Raw genomic sequence first — 18,651 nt, forward strand, 5'->3', positions numbered from 1 at the left:
CAGAGAGAACAGAGAGAGCTAGACTGCTTTCTTCCATTTCCTTATCCGTTGAAATTCATTTTAAATTAATCTACACTGAACAAAACTATAAAACGCAACATGCAATAATTTCAACGATTTTACTGAGTTATAGTTCATGTAAGTAAATCAGTCAATTTAAATAAATTCACTAGGCCCTAATCTATGGATTTCACATGACCGATATGCATCTGTTGGTCACAGATACCTTTAAAAAAAAAAAAGGATGGGGTGTGGATCAGAAAACAAGTCAGTATCTGGTGTGACCATCATTTGCCTCATGCAGTGCGACATCTCCTTCACATAGAGTTGATCAGGCTGTTGATTGCGGCCTGTGGAATGTTGTCCAACTCCTCTTCAATGGCTGTGTGAAGTTGCTGGATGTTGGCGGGAACTGGAACACACCGTCATACACGTCGATCCGGAGCATCCCAAATATGCTCAATGGGTGGCAAGTCTAGTGAGTATGCAGGCCATGGACGAACTGGGACATTTTCAGCTTCCAGGAATTGTGTACAGATCCTTGTGACATGGGGCCGTGCATTATCATGCTGAAACATGAGGTGATGGCGGCAGATGAATGGCAAAAACGGTATCTCTGTGCATTCAAATTGCCATCGATAAAATGCAATTGTGTTCGTTGTGCGTAGCTTATGTTTGCCCATACTATAACCCCACCGTCACCATGGGGGACTCTGTTCACAACATTGACTTCAGCAAACCGCTTGCCCACACAATGCCATACACACTGTCTGCAATCTGCCCGGTACAGTTGAAACCGGGAATCTGTGAAGAGCACACTTCTCCAACGTGCCAGTGGCCATCGAAGGTGAGCATTTGCCCACTGAAGTCAGTTACAACACCAAACTACAGTCAGGTCAAGGCCCTGGTGAGGACGACAAGCACGCCGATGAGCTTCCCTGAGACGGTTTCTGACAGTTTGTGCAGAACTTCTTCGGTTGCGCAAACCCATAGTTTCATCAGCTGTCCGGGTGACTGGTCTCAGACGAGCCCGCAGGTGAAGAAGCCGGTTGTGGAGGTCCTGGGCTGGTGTGGTTACACGTGGTCTGCGGTTGTGAGGCCAGTTGGACGTACTGCCAAATTCTCCAAAACGACGTTGGAGGCGGCTTATGGTAGAGAAATTAAACATTCAATTCTTTGGCAACAGCTCTGATGGACATTCCTGCAGTCAGCATGCCAATTGCACTCTCCCTCAAAATTGTGTTGTGTGACAAAAATGCACATTTCAGAGTGGCCTTTTATTGTCCCCAGCACCTGTGTAATGATCATGCTGTTTAATCAGCTTCTTGATATGTCACACCTGTCAGGTGGATGGATTATATTGACAAAGGAGAAATGCTCACTAACAGGGATATAAACAAATATAAACTTCTTGACAATCAATAAACTAAGCTTTTTGTGCCTATCGAACATTTCTGGGATCTTTTATGTAGCTCATGAAACATGGGACCAACACTTTACATGTTGCGTTTATATTTGAGTTCAGTATATTTATTAATTTCCTCTTCTGGATGCATCTTACCAGATTTTTCATGTTTGTATCAGTACCAGAGGGAAGCATTACATGGTAGCCATTTTGAGACCAGTAGGGAAACCAGAATAGACTAGTTAAATACAAGAGAAACAGTACAGAGAATTAGAGCTATTGTATTAGAACAGGTGCAATTAGTGATTACGATGTAAAGCAGGGTCAGGGGGACGGCCTGCCCCTCTTTGTTGTGAGGGGAGAGGAGGAGGGCTCCTCAGCAGAAATCTAACAATAACCAGACCTGCTGTCATCTACGGCAACACAGGCCTGTCCACTGCCTCTCTATTAGTGTCAGATTGAGGTCTGCCTTATCTAAGCCCAGCAGCTCTCTATATGTCTGTGTGGATCATAAGGAGGAGGGGCTTTGGTCTGAGCAGAAAGACATAGCGGGGGAAAAGGGTTAAACAAGGTCCAATCTACTATGACAAAAACGACCGCACCAACTAAGCTATCACACAATGCTAACACTTTATTTTAAAACATTTAAAAACAAAATCACTGAGAGGAAGAAAAACATATTCTTCTTAATTTTTGCGTCAACATTATCAGCCTCCCCATGAATAATCCATGCGGTAATTTCTTTCTTTCTCCCTTTTTGTTCCTGGCATTTTGGTGGAGCGAGATAAGGGGTGAAAAACAACAGAAGGGCTAGGAGAGTGAAAAAGAGAGATAGATAACATTGATATCAACTCCTACACAACACAGTCATTCCCTTATCTAGGCTTTTTATCCCAGTTTATTTTTTTCCCTGCTTCCACTCCCCATTCTTTGCAGCCTAAAAAAAGGACTACTACCCTTAAAAATGAAGTCAGGTTTTGGTATCAAATTAACCTTATGTACACATTTTTACAGGCCTGTTAATGTGAATAATTTAGCAGCAGGGTTAGCTATGGTGAAATGGTCACAGGGGAGTATGGAAAAAGGCAAAGACAGTTTATTTGAACCAGTGGGAGAGTAGCACACTTGGAAGCAGACACAGACTCACCCTATCCTATACTAAAGTAATGTTTCAAAGAAGAGGAAAAAAAATATTTCACACAGACTTATCATTTCTCTCACTCACAGAAAAAAACCATCTGTAATCTATCAAGGTCAGTTAGTGTGCCCTGAACAAACAGTACGTTGTTACAGGCCGCTGTTCTCCCAATGGCTACAGGTCTGTCTCTCTGTCAGGAGGGGGCCGTTTGGGGAGGTGTTCCTCTGCACCTCTAAAAGGGGACAACCACTCACTTCCTGTTCCGAGGCTCTAACAGGGCCCAAGCTTGTGGGGACAGATTCCACTGTGACAGAGAGAGGGGTGGGACTTTTATTACTGGGATAGGCCAGTGAGTTGTTGCCATGTGCAATCAACTCTTGTCTAGCTCTTGTCTATGTGTGCTACAGGCTACGTGAACAGGTTGTCTGACTCAAATCTATGACACATACAACAGCGAGACAGTAGACAGGAGGAGTGACATCATCATATTACAATACAGGAAGAGGACGCATGGGGGAATTTCACTCCTAATGGAACACTATTAATGAGAGGGAAGGAGAGCAGAGCAGAGGAGAGAGGGGTGAGTGGAGGAGAGACGACAGGAGTAACGATGGACAGAGTAAGGGGAGAGAGAAAAATAAGAGGAGAGATAGGGAATGCGGATAAAAAGCAAATGAGTTACAGGATTTGGATGCTGGAGTCTATCCATCACTGATCATCCTGGTATCTCGCTGGCGCAATCAGTGATAAACTCTCAACCTGGAAAAGCCTGTAACTCCGATGGGAGTTCATTGGGCCGTAGATAGGGCTGCTGCCCACGCTCTGTACTGTTTCCTCTGGCCTCGCTGCTAATAGCTGTTTTGGACAACCAAAACAGCACAACCCTTTTATGTGTCAAAAGCAACCTAGATGTATAATGGACCTCCACACTACACTACCCTCAAACTTTCCCAATTATACTACCATCATACACTCTATCCCTATCCTCCCTGTTCCTCCTCTCTCCCTCTCAAAAAGGCCTACAAAGAAAGAGAAATTAAAAAGAGGAGAGGTTTTTCACCCTGACGCACCCCATCCTTTCTAGATAGAGGGAGAAAGAGAGAGGGGGAGAGAGAGAGAGAGATAGGGAAGAAGAGAAAGAGAGAAAAAAATCATAATTTATCTGTGTATTATCAAGAAAGGCAGACACTTTAATCAGTCAGCTATGAAGTCAGTATTTCCATTCTTATCTGTCACAGGAGTGGAAATGGAGAGCAGATAGCGCTCTTGGAGCCCATCGGTGGGCAGGAATGATAATGGGGGAGAGAGGGCTGGCTATTGGACCGCTGTGTCAGCACTATCTGCACCCATTATCAACAGCCTTATCGGCACTGCCATCAGCCAAGCTGTAATGGGGCCAGTTCAACTTTCCACATTATCATACCGCCAAGACCTGGTTCAGTGAGGCTAGAGGTCTGACTAGAGACAGAGAGAGGGGCTGCTGCAAGAGAATGAGGGATAAAGATAGAGTGAATAAAAAAGAAGGACTGGTAGATAGAGAAGAAAAAGAGAGCAGGAGAATAAAGGGTAGGGACATTTTGGAAAAGGTCACACTAACTACAGGAATTATATTAATTATCATCAATTTACAGTAGCAACCATGTATTTACTTAGTATTTTACATGGTCATTCCACAAAAATAACCTATTAATAATGAATTACATTTGTTTATTTGGGTTTCAATAAAAGAACCACTAGGCACCTTTTCCAATTGTTTTAAATTATTTTAGAAAGTACCCATTGACATCACAAAATGTCCTTGTAAATACCAGGATAAACAAGTAGAAACAGAACCATGAGATAAAGTGCACATTCCTAATCTCCTAGCTTATCAATATAGTCTACACAGGTTGCACTGGCTACGAAGATACACTGTAGGTGGGTCCACGTACTAAAAGGACGAAAATTATGTTAGACATCTGATTGCCAACAGAAGTCGTTAAACCACCCGAATGCTCTTCCTCTTCCCCATTTTTACTCTCTTGTTCATTGATTGTCAAGAAGGCAACTTATTCATTTACACACTATATAAAGGAAATGAGTTTCAACTGTGGTCATACTGTCTGACTCAATCTACCATGTTATTCCGTCATCTCGTCTGAGCACAATAAGGTATTTCGTTAGGTGCACGTATCAATAAGATACTAAGAAAGGGAAAATATAAGATATAGTTTGGCATGGCTGTGTATTCGTAGAAAACAAAGGGAGTGGTGTGTAACATGATGTCTGGACTACATCATCTCTCTCCTCACAACAGACAGATTTCTAAACGTGAAGGTGTGACGAGAAGTGATGAGACACTGGACTTCGAGAGGGCTAGTAGTAAGTGGGGTGGACAAAGACACCACCTAACCCATATATGGGTCTGATTGGATCCTTATTTCCCTATGTTTTTACTGAGTACTCCAGAGCATTTCTTTCCTCACTTAACCATCCCGATCTCATACTGTACACCGAAAAGTACACATTTATGACGTGTGATATACTACCTGTGGCCCCGCCCCGCAACTATCTATCTCCCTCCCCTCCGCCTACAGAACTGTCTTTGACTGACAAGTTACTGATCAGCCACAGAGCAAGAACACACATGGTTTACACAAGCGCAAAGCAAACCAGACTAAGACTAAGACCACTCACAAATAACAGGGCTGGCCTGAATGAGTCATACTGTACACGAGAGAGAGAGCGAGGGGTTACTGATCCCTGGTTCCTGGCTCAGTACAACTGGACAGGGAGAGTTACTGGCCAGGGAGTGTAGTGTATCTCAACGTCCCAAACGGCATCCATTTCCCTTCATAATGTACTACTTTTGACCGCTAGTGCACTATACAGGGAAAGGGTGCCATTTTGGACACATCCTAACTGGCCAGAGTGTAGTGTATGAGAGCAGACAGTGAGAGGAGCTGCTGGTCTAGACTACCTCTGTTAAGGTAGGTCCCTGGGGGCAGTCTAGCATCTCCTCTTTCTGGGCCTTTGTCCCTGACGCCCTGCAGTTCTTATCGTCTATTTTCCTCCTCATACACACTGTGTGTGTGTGTGTTTGTAATATAGATCGTTATGGGTGATCTGACGGAGTGGGGGTGCAGGGTCATATGTCCATGCGACATACTGTACATATATCATATTCTACAGGTCAAGAAGACACTTCTGTGTACATCCCGTATCACAGTAACAGTTGGGGGCAGAGCCGCAGTGTACCCGTTGTACTCCGCTCCCTCCACCTGCCTGCCAGCTGTAAAAGCAGGTCAGGCTGGATTGTTTGCCCAGGGATTTTTATACCACAGAACCAAACAGAGCGCTGAACACAGTAGGAGTAAATGGTCTCTCTTATCGTCTGCGCTAGGGTGGCCTTGTCATAATAGCGTCACACACTGTCCCCTGGCCAGCGGCCTGCCTGCCTGCCGACTTAGCCTGAGCATGGCCATGTGGCCCATGGCTACCCAGGACACACATAGAAACACCATCTCTATCCAGACCTCTTTATCAAGACAATATACCAATATAAAGATCAAACATACAACAACCACACAACCTTACTCCATCAATCATATCCTGAATAAAAAGTGTCATCGCATCAAACCATACCCTGCATAAATATCACTCAACTGGAAAATGGACACAAAACTAAAGAATTGTGCCTATGTAATGCCTATGTATTCATTTGGTTGTTACATAGGCAGGTACAGTGTAATTACAGTGTAGGTACACATTGTTAAAAAGTCCTTACAACACACAGCAAGACCAGCAGTGTTTAGAATGAAAGGTGGGACACAGCTGTTATGTACTTGAGGAAAGGGCTCTTTCCTTTAACGTTGGAGGTCAAAGTCCACCTGTACTACAGGACAGCATATGACCACACCGAAGACAAAACACAGCAACAGTTACTGCAAAAGTAAATAGTTTGACAAAGATTAGGCTACTGTAAGTACAGGTAACAGCCAAAATAATGGAAACACTTGAGTAAACGAGGGATACAAAGTATATTGAAAGCAGGTGCTTCCACACAGGTGTGGTTCCTGAGTTAACTAAGCAATTAACATTACATCATGATTTGGGTAATGTCTAAAAATGCTGCACAAGCCATTATTTTGGCTACCTTGGCTATGCCTCCTTAGGATGGCAATAACCCCATCCACAGGCACGAGTGGTTACTGAATGCTTTGATGAGCATGAAAACGATGTAAACCATATGCCATCTCAGCCGTCTCAGTCACCAGATCTCAACCCAATTGAACACTTATGGGAGCGGCGCCTGAGAAAGCATTTTCCACCACTTTCAACAAAACACCAAATTATGGAATTGATTGTGAAATAATGGTGTTGCATCCCTCCAATAGAGTTCCAGACACTTGTAGAATCTATGCCAAGACGCATTGAAGCTGTTCTGGCTCGTGGTGTTTCCCACACCCTTTTAAGACACTATGTCGGTGTTTCAGGGGGAAACAGAAAACTAGCTGTTATTAGCAGAGAGGTTTGGAACTCTTTCTTATTGGTCTATTAACTAATTTACCGCCTGGTGATGTCACCAGGCAGGCCGAAACTCCATCCCAACGAAAAAGGATGACATTCCAGACGGTATTTTCAAACCGCTCTTACATTAAAAGGGCATTATCATAATTTTCACAGTTTCACAGTATTATTCCAACCTCATAGTGTGGTAATCAGTGGCGGTCGGTGCCGTTTCGGATTAGGGAGGACTATTTGTTTATGAGCATGGATTTATTTATATTACAGCATATTGGATGACTGTCATTCATATTTCATTCACCCAGCTCAATGTAACATCAATAGGTTTAGGCTACTACATGATACACATATTTGCCCTATACCCATCATGAGGTTGCTACAACCTAGCCTACAAATGAAAGTTTATAACGTAGGTGCACAGGTCGAGAGACAAATTGGTGTAAACAAGGTGACAGACAGTTGCTAGGTTTCCATCCAATTTGCGACAGATTTTCAATGTGAATATTCTAAAAACTGCATCAAACAGACTTTTTGCAGATAAAAGGATGTGCGTGATGATGTAGTGCACATAAAAATAACTTTTGCCTTTAAAATTCCCATGTACCGAATGAAAAATACAAGTTAAATGGGTTTCCATCGCATTTTCAACCATACTGATGGTTTTGTCACAAAAACTGTTGCGTTATATAGCAAATGTGGATATAATTGGAAATAGTGGCGCCGGAGGGGATGGCTGCCGTTTTACAGGCTGCTGACCAATTGTGCTATATTGTGTGTTTTTTTGCGCTGATCCAAAACCAATGCTGTACATAATATTTTGGCCATCGTTTCATATGACTGAAAAGAGCTTCTGGACATCAAAACAGCGATTACTAACCTCGATTTGGATGAGGACTTCTACTTCAACGAATTGGAGGCGAAGGACATAATGCTCATTCCAGACCAGGCCCAAATCCCCGTCACTCGGAGGAGGTGGCACTATAGGGGTTGGCGTGCGCGATATGTAACGAGACTGCGACGGCGAGTGGATAAGTTGCCATTACCCTCCGTTCTATTGACGAACGTGCAATCACTGGAAAATAAACTGGATGAGCTTCGTTCGAGACTATCCTATCAACGTGATCTGAAGAACTGTAATATACTATGTTTCACTGAGTTGTGGCTGAACAAGGACATGGAAAATACAATATAAATCTAGCTGTTTTTTCTATTAAATCGGCAGGACAGAACAGCTGCGTCCGGTAAGCTGAGAAGAGGGGGGGGGGTGTCTCTTTGTCAACATCAGTTTGTGCACGATCTCTAATATTAAAGAAGCCTCGAGGTTCTGCTCACCGGAGTTAGAATACCCCATGATAAACTGCACACCACACTATTTACCAAGAGAGTTTTCATCTAGATTTTTTGTAGCTGTCTATTTACCACCACAAACCGATGCTAGCACTAAGATCGCACTCAACGAGCTGTAAAAAGTCATAAGCAAACAAGAAAATGCTCACCCAGATGCAGCGCTCCTAATGGCTGGGGATTTTAATGCAGGGAACCTGAAATGTTACCTAATTTCTACCAGCATGTCTCCTGTGCAACTAGAGGCAAAAAAAAAAAAAAACTCTAGATCACCTCTACTCTACACACAGAGACGCATAACAAAGCTCTCCCTCGCCCTCCATTTGGCACATCTGACCATAACTCCATCCTCTTAATTCCTGCTTACAAGCAAAAACTCAAACAGGAAGTACCGGTGATGCAATCAATACGGATGTGGTGTGATGAAGCAGACGCTAAGCGGATCTCAGACTGGGGCGAAGGTTCACCTTCCAACAGGACAATGACCCTAAGCTTCGGGACAAGTCTCTGAATGTCCTTGAGTGGCCCAGCCAGAGCCCGGACTTGAACATCTCTGGAGAGACCTGAAAATAGCTGCGCAGCGACGCTCCCCATCCAACCTGACAGAGCTTGAGAGGATCTGCAGAGAAGAATGGGAGAAACTCCGCAAATACAGTTGTGCCAAGCTTGTCTGTAATCGCTGCCAAAGGTGCTTCAACAAAGTACTGAGTAAAGGGTCTGAATACTTATGTAAATGTGATATTTCCGCAAACATTTCTAAAAACCTGTTTTTGCTTTGTCATTATGGGGTATTATGTGTAGATTGATGAGGGGTGAAGAAAAAAACAATTTAATCAATTTTAGAATAAGGCTGTAACCTAACAAAATGTGAAAAAAGTCAAGGGGTCTGAATACTTTCCAAAGGCACTGTATGTTCCGGGATTCAGCCGATGGCATTGAGGAGTTTACCACTTCAGTCACCGGCTTCATTAATAAGTGCATCGACAACGTAGTCCCCAGTGACCGTACGCACATAAATCTAATCGAATTGCAGCTCGTCAAATGTGGCAGAACCTGCAAACTATCACGGATTACAAAGGAAAACCCAGCCGAGCTGTCCAGTGACGCGAGCCTACCAGACAAGCTAAATACCTTATATGTGCGCTTCGAGGCTAGCAACACCGAACTATGCATGAGAGCACCAGCTGTACCGGACGACTGTGTGATCACGCTCTCCGTAGCTAATGTGAGTAAGAACTTTAAACAGGTTAACATTCACAAGGCCGCAAGGCCAGACGGATTACCAGGACGCATACACAGAGCATGCGCTTACCAGCTAGCAAGTGTCTTCACTGACATTTTCAACCTCTCCCTGACCCAGCCTGTAATACCCACGTTTCAAGCAGACCACCCTGTGCCCAAGAACGCCAAGGTAACCTGTCTAAATTACTATTTTATCCCTCACATCTGTAGCCATGAAATGCTTTAAAAGGCTGATCATGGCTCACATCAACACCAACATCCCGACACCCTGGACCAACTCCAATTCGCCCCAACAGATCACACAATCTCTATTGCACTCCACACTGTCCTTTCCCACCTGGACAAGAGGTACACCTACATGAGAATGCTGTTGACTACAGCTCAGCGTTCAACACCATAGTGCCCTCCAAGCTCATCACTAAACTAAGGACCCTGGGATTAAACACCTCCCTCTGCAATTGGATACTGGACTTCCTGACGGGCCGCCCCCAGGTGGTGAGGGTAGGCAACAACACATCCGCCACGCTGATCCTCAACACGGTGGCCCCTCAGGGCGCCGAGTACAACAGGTGTAGACATTACAGTGAAATGCTTACTTACAAGCCCATAACCAAAAATGCAGTTTAAGAAAAAAATTGCAAATAATTAAAGAGCAGCAGTCAAATAAAATAACAGTAGGGAGGTTATATACGGGGGGTACCAGTAGAGAGTCAATGTACCGGTTAGTCAGTACAGAGTCAATGTACCGGTTAGTCGAGGTAATTGAGGTAATATGTACATGTGGGTAGAGTTAAAGTGACTATGCATAAATAATAAACAGAGTAGCAGCAGCGTAAAATAGGGGATTGGGGTGGGGTGGGGTAGGGGGGCAATGCAAATAGTCTGGGTAGCCATGATTAGCGGTTCAGGAGTCTTATGGCTTGGGGGTAGAAGCTGTTAAGAAGCCTTTTGGACCTAGACTTGGCGCTCCGGTACCGCTTGCCGTGCGGTAGCAGAGAGAACAGTCTATGACTAGGGTGGCTGGAGACTTTGATAATTTTTGGGCCTTCCTCTGACACCGCCTGGTATAGAGGTCCCTGTTCCTCCACGACTGCGTGGCTGCACACGTCTCCAACACCATAAGTACGTTCGCTGACGATGAGACAGCCTACAGCGAGGAGGTCAGAGACCTGGCAGTGTGGTGCCAGGACAACAACCTCTCCCTCAACGTAGGCAAGACAAAGGAGCTGATCGTGGAGCATGCCCCCATTCACATCAATGGGGCTTTAGTGGAGACGGTCGAGAGGTTCAAGTTCCTCAGTGTCCACATCACTAAGGACCTATCATGGTCCAAACACACCAACACAGTCGTGGAGAGGGCTCAACAATGCCTCTTCCCCCCTAGAAGGCTGAAAAGATTTGGCATGGGCCCTCAGATCCTCAAAAGGTTTTACAGTTGCACCATTGAGAACATCTTGACTGGCTGCATCACCGATTGGTATAGCAACTGCTCAGCATTCGACAGCAAGGCGCTACAGAGGGTAGTGCGTATGGCCCAGTACATCACTGGGGCCGAGCTCCCTGCCATCCAGGACCTCTATACCAGGCGGTGTCAGGGGAAGTACTCCGCTACCGCACGGTAAGCGGTATCGGACCGCCAAGTCTGAGACCAAAAGTCTCCTGAACAGCTTCTACCCCAAAGCCATAAGACCTCTGAACAGGTAATTAAACAGCTACACAGACTTTCTGCTTTTCACCCCCTACCTATATGTACATAGTACTTCAATCGATCACCTAACCATTTCTCGCATAATTAATTTTACCTACATAAAAAGATCCCACCACGTCGAACAAACAAATTGTCTGCTGGCATTTATAAAATTGTACTAGCATTTCATGTTTCAGCCCGGTCGTGACTTTTTTCATGCATGAAGTAACATGAAATGGTTGGATGGAAACGTGGATAGTGACGCATTCAATAATGCCTTGCACACTCTGCTGCATCTGCTGATCTCGGGTGTAATTATTGGTCCAAATAGTTGCAAAACTGAACTAAAACTATTGGACAAATTCAGGTAGGTCCATCCCCGTTTCATTCCGTTTAAGAAATGAACAGAATCGGCGGAATGAATACACCCCTGATAACCCACACACACACAGTTCACTTTCATAGCAGCCACAACATACAGCATCATCACTTTGCTCGTTGTATAATTCCTTCTCACATCTACGCGCTCCCCTCCTTTCACCTTTTCCCTTCACTTGTGGACTTCAGTGCACAACAGCTGTCTGTGACCAGGTGAAAACCTCTCAAAGCCAAACCTTCATACCATAACCGCTACACAGCCTACATCGTTGTCACCATATTAGCCAATGTCATAGTCAACATAGCTACTAGAACTAAAGGGCGTTAGTAAACCGACAATCCATGTGTACAATCACGCAGTACAGTGTACAGCAAGCAGTTTAGCAGTTACACCTGCGGGCACCGGTGGCAATAATTTAATAAAACCGAAAGCTTACCTTGACTTGGAAGAGATGCAGTGTAACATTAATAGCATTCCTCTCTGTTTGAGTAAGGTTGTCTCCCTCAATTTTTTTTAAAAATTAATTTCTTCAAAACTGTTCAACTACTGTCTCTCTCCTTAATTGTTTGCAAAAATATTTTTTTCTAAAATGTTCGACTATTGTCTTTCTCTCTCTTTGAGTCAACTACTCACCACACTTTATGCAATGCAGTGCTAGCTAGCTGTAGCTTATGCTTTCGGTACTAGATTCATTCTCTGATCCTTTGATTGGACGGACAACATGCCGGAAGTCATCATAATTACTGTGCAAGTCTATGAAAGGGTGTGAGAACCATGAGCCTCCCAGGTTTTATATTGAAGTCAATGTACCCAGAGGAGGACGGAAAATTGTTGTCCTCCGGCTACAACATGGTGCTACCCTAAACGGTGCCGTTGAGGCTACTGTAGACCTGAATTGCAAAAGTGTTTTAAAATCAGTAATTTGGTGACGTGAATATATTTAGTATAGTTTTTCTAAAAAGAATAACTAATGTTTCACTTTAAAAAATAAAAATAAATTACTGAGTAGGATGGTCCTCCCTTCCTCCTCTGAGGAGCATCCACTGGTGGTAATATATATTTTTTAAACACAGGAAAATCACGTTTTTGACTGCACTGGGTCTTTAAGTATTCTCTCTTTATAGAGGTTCTTGCCTCAGAGGTCAAAGGTGAAACCGTTTACAACAGCTCCAGGGGGGCCAAGGAGCAGAGCATCATAATTCACGCTCCGAGTAAATAGCAGGAAGGTGTAATAACTCATCCACACACCAAACAGGCAGCATTTCCTCTGCAACCCTGCCAACTTCCCTCCACAGACAGGCCACTCACCGATCCTATTAACACTGTTCACAGTCATCAGCTCTATAGACCATAACCTAACGGCAAAATAAACTGATACACACACACAACACTCCACCAAAATAAAATGAGCAAATCCCCTAAAATATTAGCCAGTCATTAAATGTTCTCAAACTGAACAGACTATTTAAAACCATCTCAATTCCAATGTAATCTGTCATCATCTAATAGGTAGAAAAATCAACCACTTTTAGCATTATGCTGATGCTGTACTTTTCTCTCTTTTAGCAGCATCAAGTTATGCTCTTCATTTTTCGCCAAAAAAACACTTTCAAGATAATCATCAATGAACACAAATTCCCCTGCATCTCATTGGTATCTTACATGGAATCTACACTGAGTAATATGTGGTATTAGTTTTAATTAAATTAATCAACTACAATGCTTGTTAGGGAAAAAAACGGGGGTGTGGAAAAAGACGAGGTTGAAAAAGAGAGGGTGGGAGAGAAATGCATTCACACCTATCATCTAATTATACAACAACATTAATCACATTAACGGTGGAACTGATTGCCAGGGTCCAGGCCTTGCTGCTCCTACGTGTCGCTTTGCTATTGCAGTGGAGTCTTAGCTCCTGCCTGCTCTGTGCTGATAACAACTCTAATCATACTTGGCAATCTCTATCTGCACCGGAGATCGGCCCCCAGGGCTTATCAAAAGTTCACATCGAGCTAAAAGCAGAACAAAGAAGGAAAAACACACAAGAGAAAGCCACCAAGGCGCTGTGTGTGTTTATATGGGCATATGGGTTTATGAGTGTGTGTGTGTCTGTCTGAGACAGTGTACGTGAGCAATGTATTATAATATTTTTTTTGTACTGGCTTGGGAAGATTGGATCAATGTTTCAATTGTATAACTATGAAACTGTCATGTAACCCAGAAAGTTTAAAGTATATGTCAGATAATATAGAGCAGGGTTACAATCATCCATACAAATTGTACAAATATAACATCTAAATTAAAAAGTTGATGCACAAATAAACTTCCATGGTTTGAAGATGAGGTCAATGGGTAATTCAGAGGTGTCTCAACCTACAGACATGACATCATGGTTTCTATAGGAGGCCATGCATTATTCACGGTGACCTCTGAGCTTTATCCGTGATGTCATGAGGGCAGAGCGAGCTGCAGCTGTATCTGTGGATCTGCCTGTTCTTATCTATCAGTGATCAGCAGGCGGCCTTATCAGCACTGCACATCTCAGAGAGGGGAAGCTGCCTGCTTTTAAACCTACAATACATCCATCTACCATTTCTGTACTCCTGGCTTTTTTCCACTACACCTTATCAGACCTTCCATCCCTGTTTTTGGTCTTATCCTCTTCTTCCACTTTTTAAATTATCAAGAGATACACCCAGCTAGTCCCAAACAACAACACAAACACAACAAAGATGAGAATGCTGCAGCCAAATGTAATTATAATGCAATCTCCATCCCAATCGCCTCTATCTGTCTCACGCTCATACTATCGGGGGAGCGATCGCCGCCCTGCTTATCCTGTCTCCCATCTCAACCGCCAAAATATAAGCCCTGGGATCCGGACCCAGTGGGCTGCATGCATATCTTTCTATCAAGGAGGGATAGATAATCAGTTTGAGAGATCTTCACCGTTGGGAAAATGACGCACAAAAGAAGCAGACATATCTACCCTGAATTTAGCCTTTCAGCTTCCATAATGCTGGACGCAACATTTGTTGTTGGACCAGCATTCCAAATGCTACGACCATCACCCAGCAAGTGTGCTATAACCATAACATAAAATACAGGCTGGTACAAAGAAGCAAGCTTGTGATGCTTATGGAACAATATTGTGGACGTAATCCAACCCCAAGTCATTATCACCACTCCTCCTCCATTAAAATGTCTGCCAAGGCACAAGAGAATCATGGGACTTCAATGTTTCTCTGTGCAATGTCAAGAGGCCGGGGAAGCATGCTGGTGTAAGAACTGATAAAGACTAAGGCTATGACAACCCTGAGACGCATACATCCTTTCCAGGGTCTGGACTATATCCACATTCCACGCGAGACTGATGTGTGATCAATTGATAGACCACTATTGATAGACCACTATGAAAAGGAAATAACAAATATAATTTATTATTTAAATTACAACCAGCTAGCCTACAGAACATCAACCTCTTCATTAACAACATAAAGTGAAGATGATTTGACTTATAGTCAAAGACTTTAAAACCTCTCACTCTCATGTAGCCTTTTCCAGTGGCTGCTTTGATGATGGCATGTTGCAGATCATATTTGGAGAGTCCATTTGGGCCATTGGCATGACCAACCAATGGTGTGCCTTTTACTTTTACACAAAGTGCTTAATGTATACTAATGTTACCTTATGTGATTTCTCTTTCCTTTTCAATAGTCGCTTTCTGCTTTACTTTTGAGAAGCCCTTTCAAACTCAACCTCCAAGATATTGCTACTGCGTTTATCAGACCAAGGCATCTCTTCTGGATGAAGAACTGAAACAGAGCCTAGCACCAGAGCAAAACAACTTCTCAGCAGTAGTCAGTGAGTGAGGGTGTGTGAGTGTGAGTGAGAGAGAGTAAATATTATTAATATTTTCATTAACTGCATAATCATGCAAACCTTCACACATTTTGTAAACAGGAAGAACTTGTCAAGCAAGGAGACCAAGCACCAGACCAAAATAAAAACATTTTAAATGGAAGCCTATGCATTATGGAGTTAAAAGGATAGATTAAAAAGATCCTATTGTAACCCACTATCAGCAGGCGAGATCAGCTAGGCGGCTATCTGATGCCACATCTCTGGAAAAATGAACAGTAAAGCAGGGGAAAATGCAACGTCAGCGTCAGTGCAGCCTCATACAGAAAACAAATAAAAAAGATCAAATTTTTATCCTCATCTCGGCTGATATCGGATCGCTGTATATCTGCGTTCACGTCGCCTTTTTCAGAGAACTGTTTCCACAACATAATTAAACAGGAAACCACTTTTACAGTTCAGTTGCCAATGGACAAAACGTTTTTAAAAAACTTTTTATTAAGCCTATAGCAACTGTAAATAAAGTAAATAAAGAGAGACTGTAAGTTAGGCTAAGTGGCCCTAACTAATTAAGTGACCCAATGTTTAAACCTACTGTGATAGACTGCATAAACCATTTTTCTAACTGTAGCCTAGCCTACATCTAAAAGAATAATAGCTTTCAATCTATGATGTTTCACATTGTTTAATAATTTATTGCATACTCTCACTGTGGAGTTGAGTAGGAGCACCTGCAGATGTTGCTTGCCACTGAGTGAGATGTGCTTTACATCACAATTAAAATAATAAAACATTACATTATTTTGAAATCATTTTGAATATATATGCTATAGTAGGGCCTATTTGAAAATGTATAATAGCAGCCTAGCTTACGTGCTCGATATTAGGCTAGCTGACTATATTTTAAATGTGGTTTGAGTCAGTAGCCTAGAACATCATTGAAACTGTTGGCTACCCTACATAAAATGTAAAACGAATGCACATTTTCACGAAATTAAAAAAATATATATTGTCACATAATAACATTTTTAAATTAGGTTTGCAGGTAAATGTTAGAAATATGACTTTGGTCACCGCTGAATTTCACAAACCTGTCAACACTTGTGAAATTATATCTTTCACTCTCACAACTGCGCAATGACACTTAAAGTGGCAATCTGGAGTAGCTACATACATTTTGTTGACTTAATATTTACCCATTGATTCTTGAAGAATATAACTTATAAATGCCTCATGAGCTTAGTTCAACTGCCGTACCCCATCAGAACCCAAAATATAAGCTTGTTTTAGGCTATTCTAATGTCTGTAAACAAATACTTGTTAACATGGTTAAAACTATAATGTTGATATCATGGATGATCATTCCTTGCATCCATAGTTCTTTGAAAGTGGTTACATTTATCCAGCCCCATCCCTCCGTTTTTTAGCGAAACAGTAGCCTGGATTTCGCTTTGTTATTGTTTCAACAGCTGATTGCTTCTTTAAAGATAAATGTGAACTTATTTGTTCTTACGTTTGATCTGCCGGGGTTTGCTCTGCTTTCTTCGGGACATGGCTTTCCCCTGTTCTTGTTCAGCTGAAAAGAAGTGATCTTCTTCCCAAGTAGAACGCGACTAGCAATGAAACACAGCTCGATCTCCAGTCGGAGATATCCGCATGACCTGCACTTTGATATTCTTTGACGCGCGATAACTACCTGTGGCCAAGTAAGCTGCTTTAGGTACTTTTAAATGTCTTCCCAGATGTGCGGTTTTCTCCTTGCTCTTCCTCCTCTTTCTTGTGATGTCTTGACTGTCACGGAAGGGATGCCAGTGCATGCAGGTGTGTCGCTATAACTATTGTATTAAATGTTGCCGTTTTATTGTTTTCGTTTTCCCTTGTCCGCCCCACGCTCTAGTACTGGCAGACAGTTTTCAATGGAGCGCGAGCATGACACTAAACAGTACAGCTGATATGCAGACCTGACACGCCTCTCTAACGCCACCTGCGTCTGACGTAGTTATAACGTCTCAATGATGGGCGTATTTTAAATCCTTGATTGTATACCAACTTTGATTTTATCCATTGATGAAGTTTATTTCGACTGTTTATCTTAACTTATCTAGGTTTATCTGGAAGGTTTATCTAAAACTGAAATATTCTGTCATTTATAATTGCATAATATAGCAATAGTAGCCTATGCTTCATGGCAAATATGTAGCCTATCTTTATAATGTACAAACTATAAGCCTAATAGTCCATCCCTTGGAATTTGCCTACACTTTTTTTACTCCTGAAAATGTCGTTTTAAGATGACAGACAGTTATGATATAATTGAAGTGGATGAGAAATGAAGACATGGGAAACCTTGCATAAGGAAAGTATTTATGTGACCCTCTTTGGTGCAATGTAAATGTAATGTCATAGGTGATGTGCAACACTGCATTTTTACTACACACTTAAGCAATTCAAGACACTTTTATTGATTAGTCTTTCGGTAACTGGTGGGTGCCAAGCATGCTGTAGTTTTCATGTAATTCTTAGAGGAAATACAAAATAGATCTCCAGAAGGCATCAATTGAGTGTACAAATCAAAACCAAGACAATAGCTCACAAGACAAGCGTTTAAGCCATATTCACTACTGCCATCTAGTGACAATGTGAAAATCTTGTCAAGTAGAAAAGGGCTGGTGTCTAACAGCACAATAGCTATTATGTTGTATCAACATATGAGTTTGTCTTGATGATGTACAGAAATTGAGACAAGTGTTACATCAAATACTCTGATACACATTAATCATGCTAATCTTTAAAGATATATATTTTTTAAATCACAGATACAGTACACACAAGATCACACATTACCTTTTGGATTTAAGACAGTCATGAGAATCTGTTGATTCCTTATGATACTGGCAAGACCGGTCGGTAACACTTCACATTACGTTGCTGTAGTAATGCTGTTATTGAAACAATATTATCTTGTCATATCATATGGTAATTACTGTGTAATAACATTACTACTATTGTGTGTGTGTGAGTGATAGAAATACACAGGTGGGGGCGTGGCTTAAGCTTTGCTAATGATAGTGTGCGTTTAATACTTATAAGGA

At 42.4% G+C, this 18,651-nt stretch overlaps 1 protein-coding gene across 2 annotated transcripts in view; it reads right to left on the reverse strand.

Moving 5' to 3' along the window:
* Positions 1 to 17,471, reverse strand: part of zfpm1 (zinc finger protein, FOG family member 1) — a 79,541-nt gene extending 62,070 nt beyond the window's left edge. For both annotated transcript variants that reach the window (XM_084169368.1, XM_084169367.1), the window contains exon 1: positions 17,073 to 17,471. In XM_084169368.1, the coding sequence (XP_084025494.1) occupies positions 17,073 to 17,112 (40 nt within the window). In that variant the 5' untranslated portion in view covers positions 17,113 to 17,471. The remainder of the gene's footprint in view (positions 1 to 17,072) is intronic.
* Positions 17,472 to 18,651: the final 1,180 nt, after the last annotated feature.

This window comes from Coregonus lavaretus, assembly GCF_964263955.1.
Source record: "Coregonus lavaretus genome assembly, chromosome: 9".
Taxonomy (NCBI): domain Eukaryota; kingdom Metazoa; phylum Chordata; class Actinopteri; order Salmoniformes; family Salmonidae; genus Coregonus; species Coregonus lavaretus.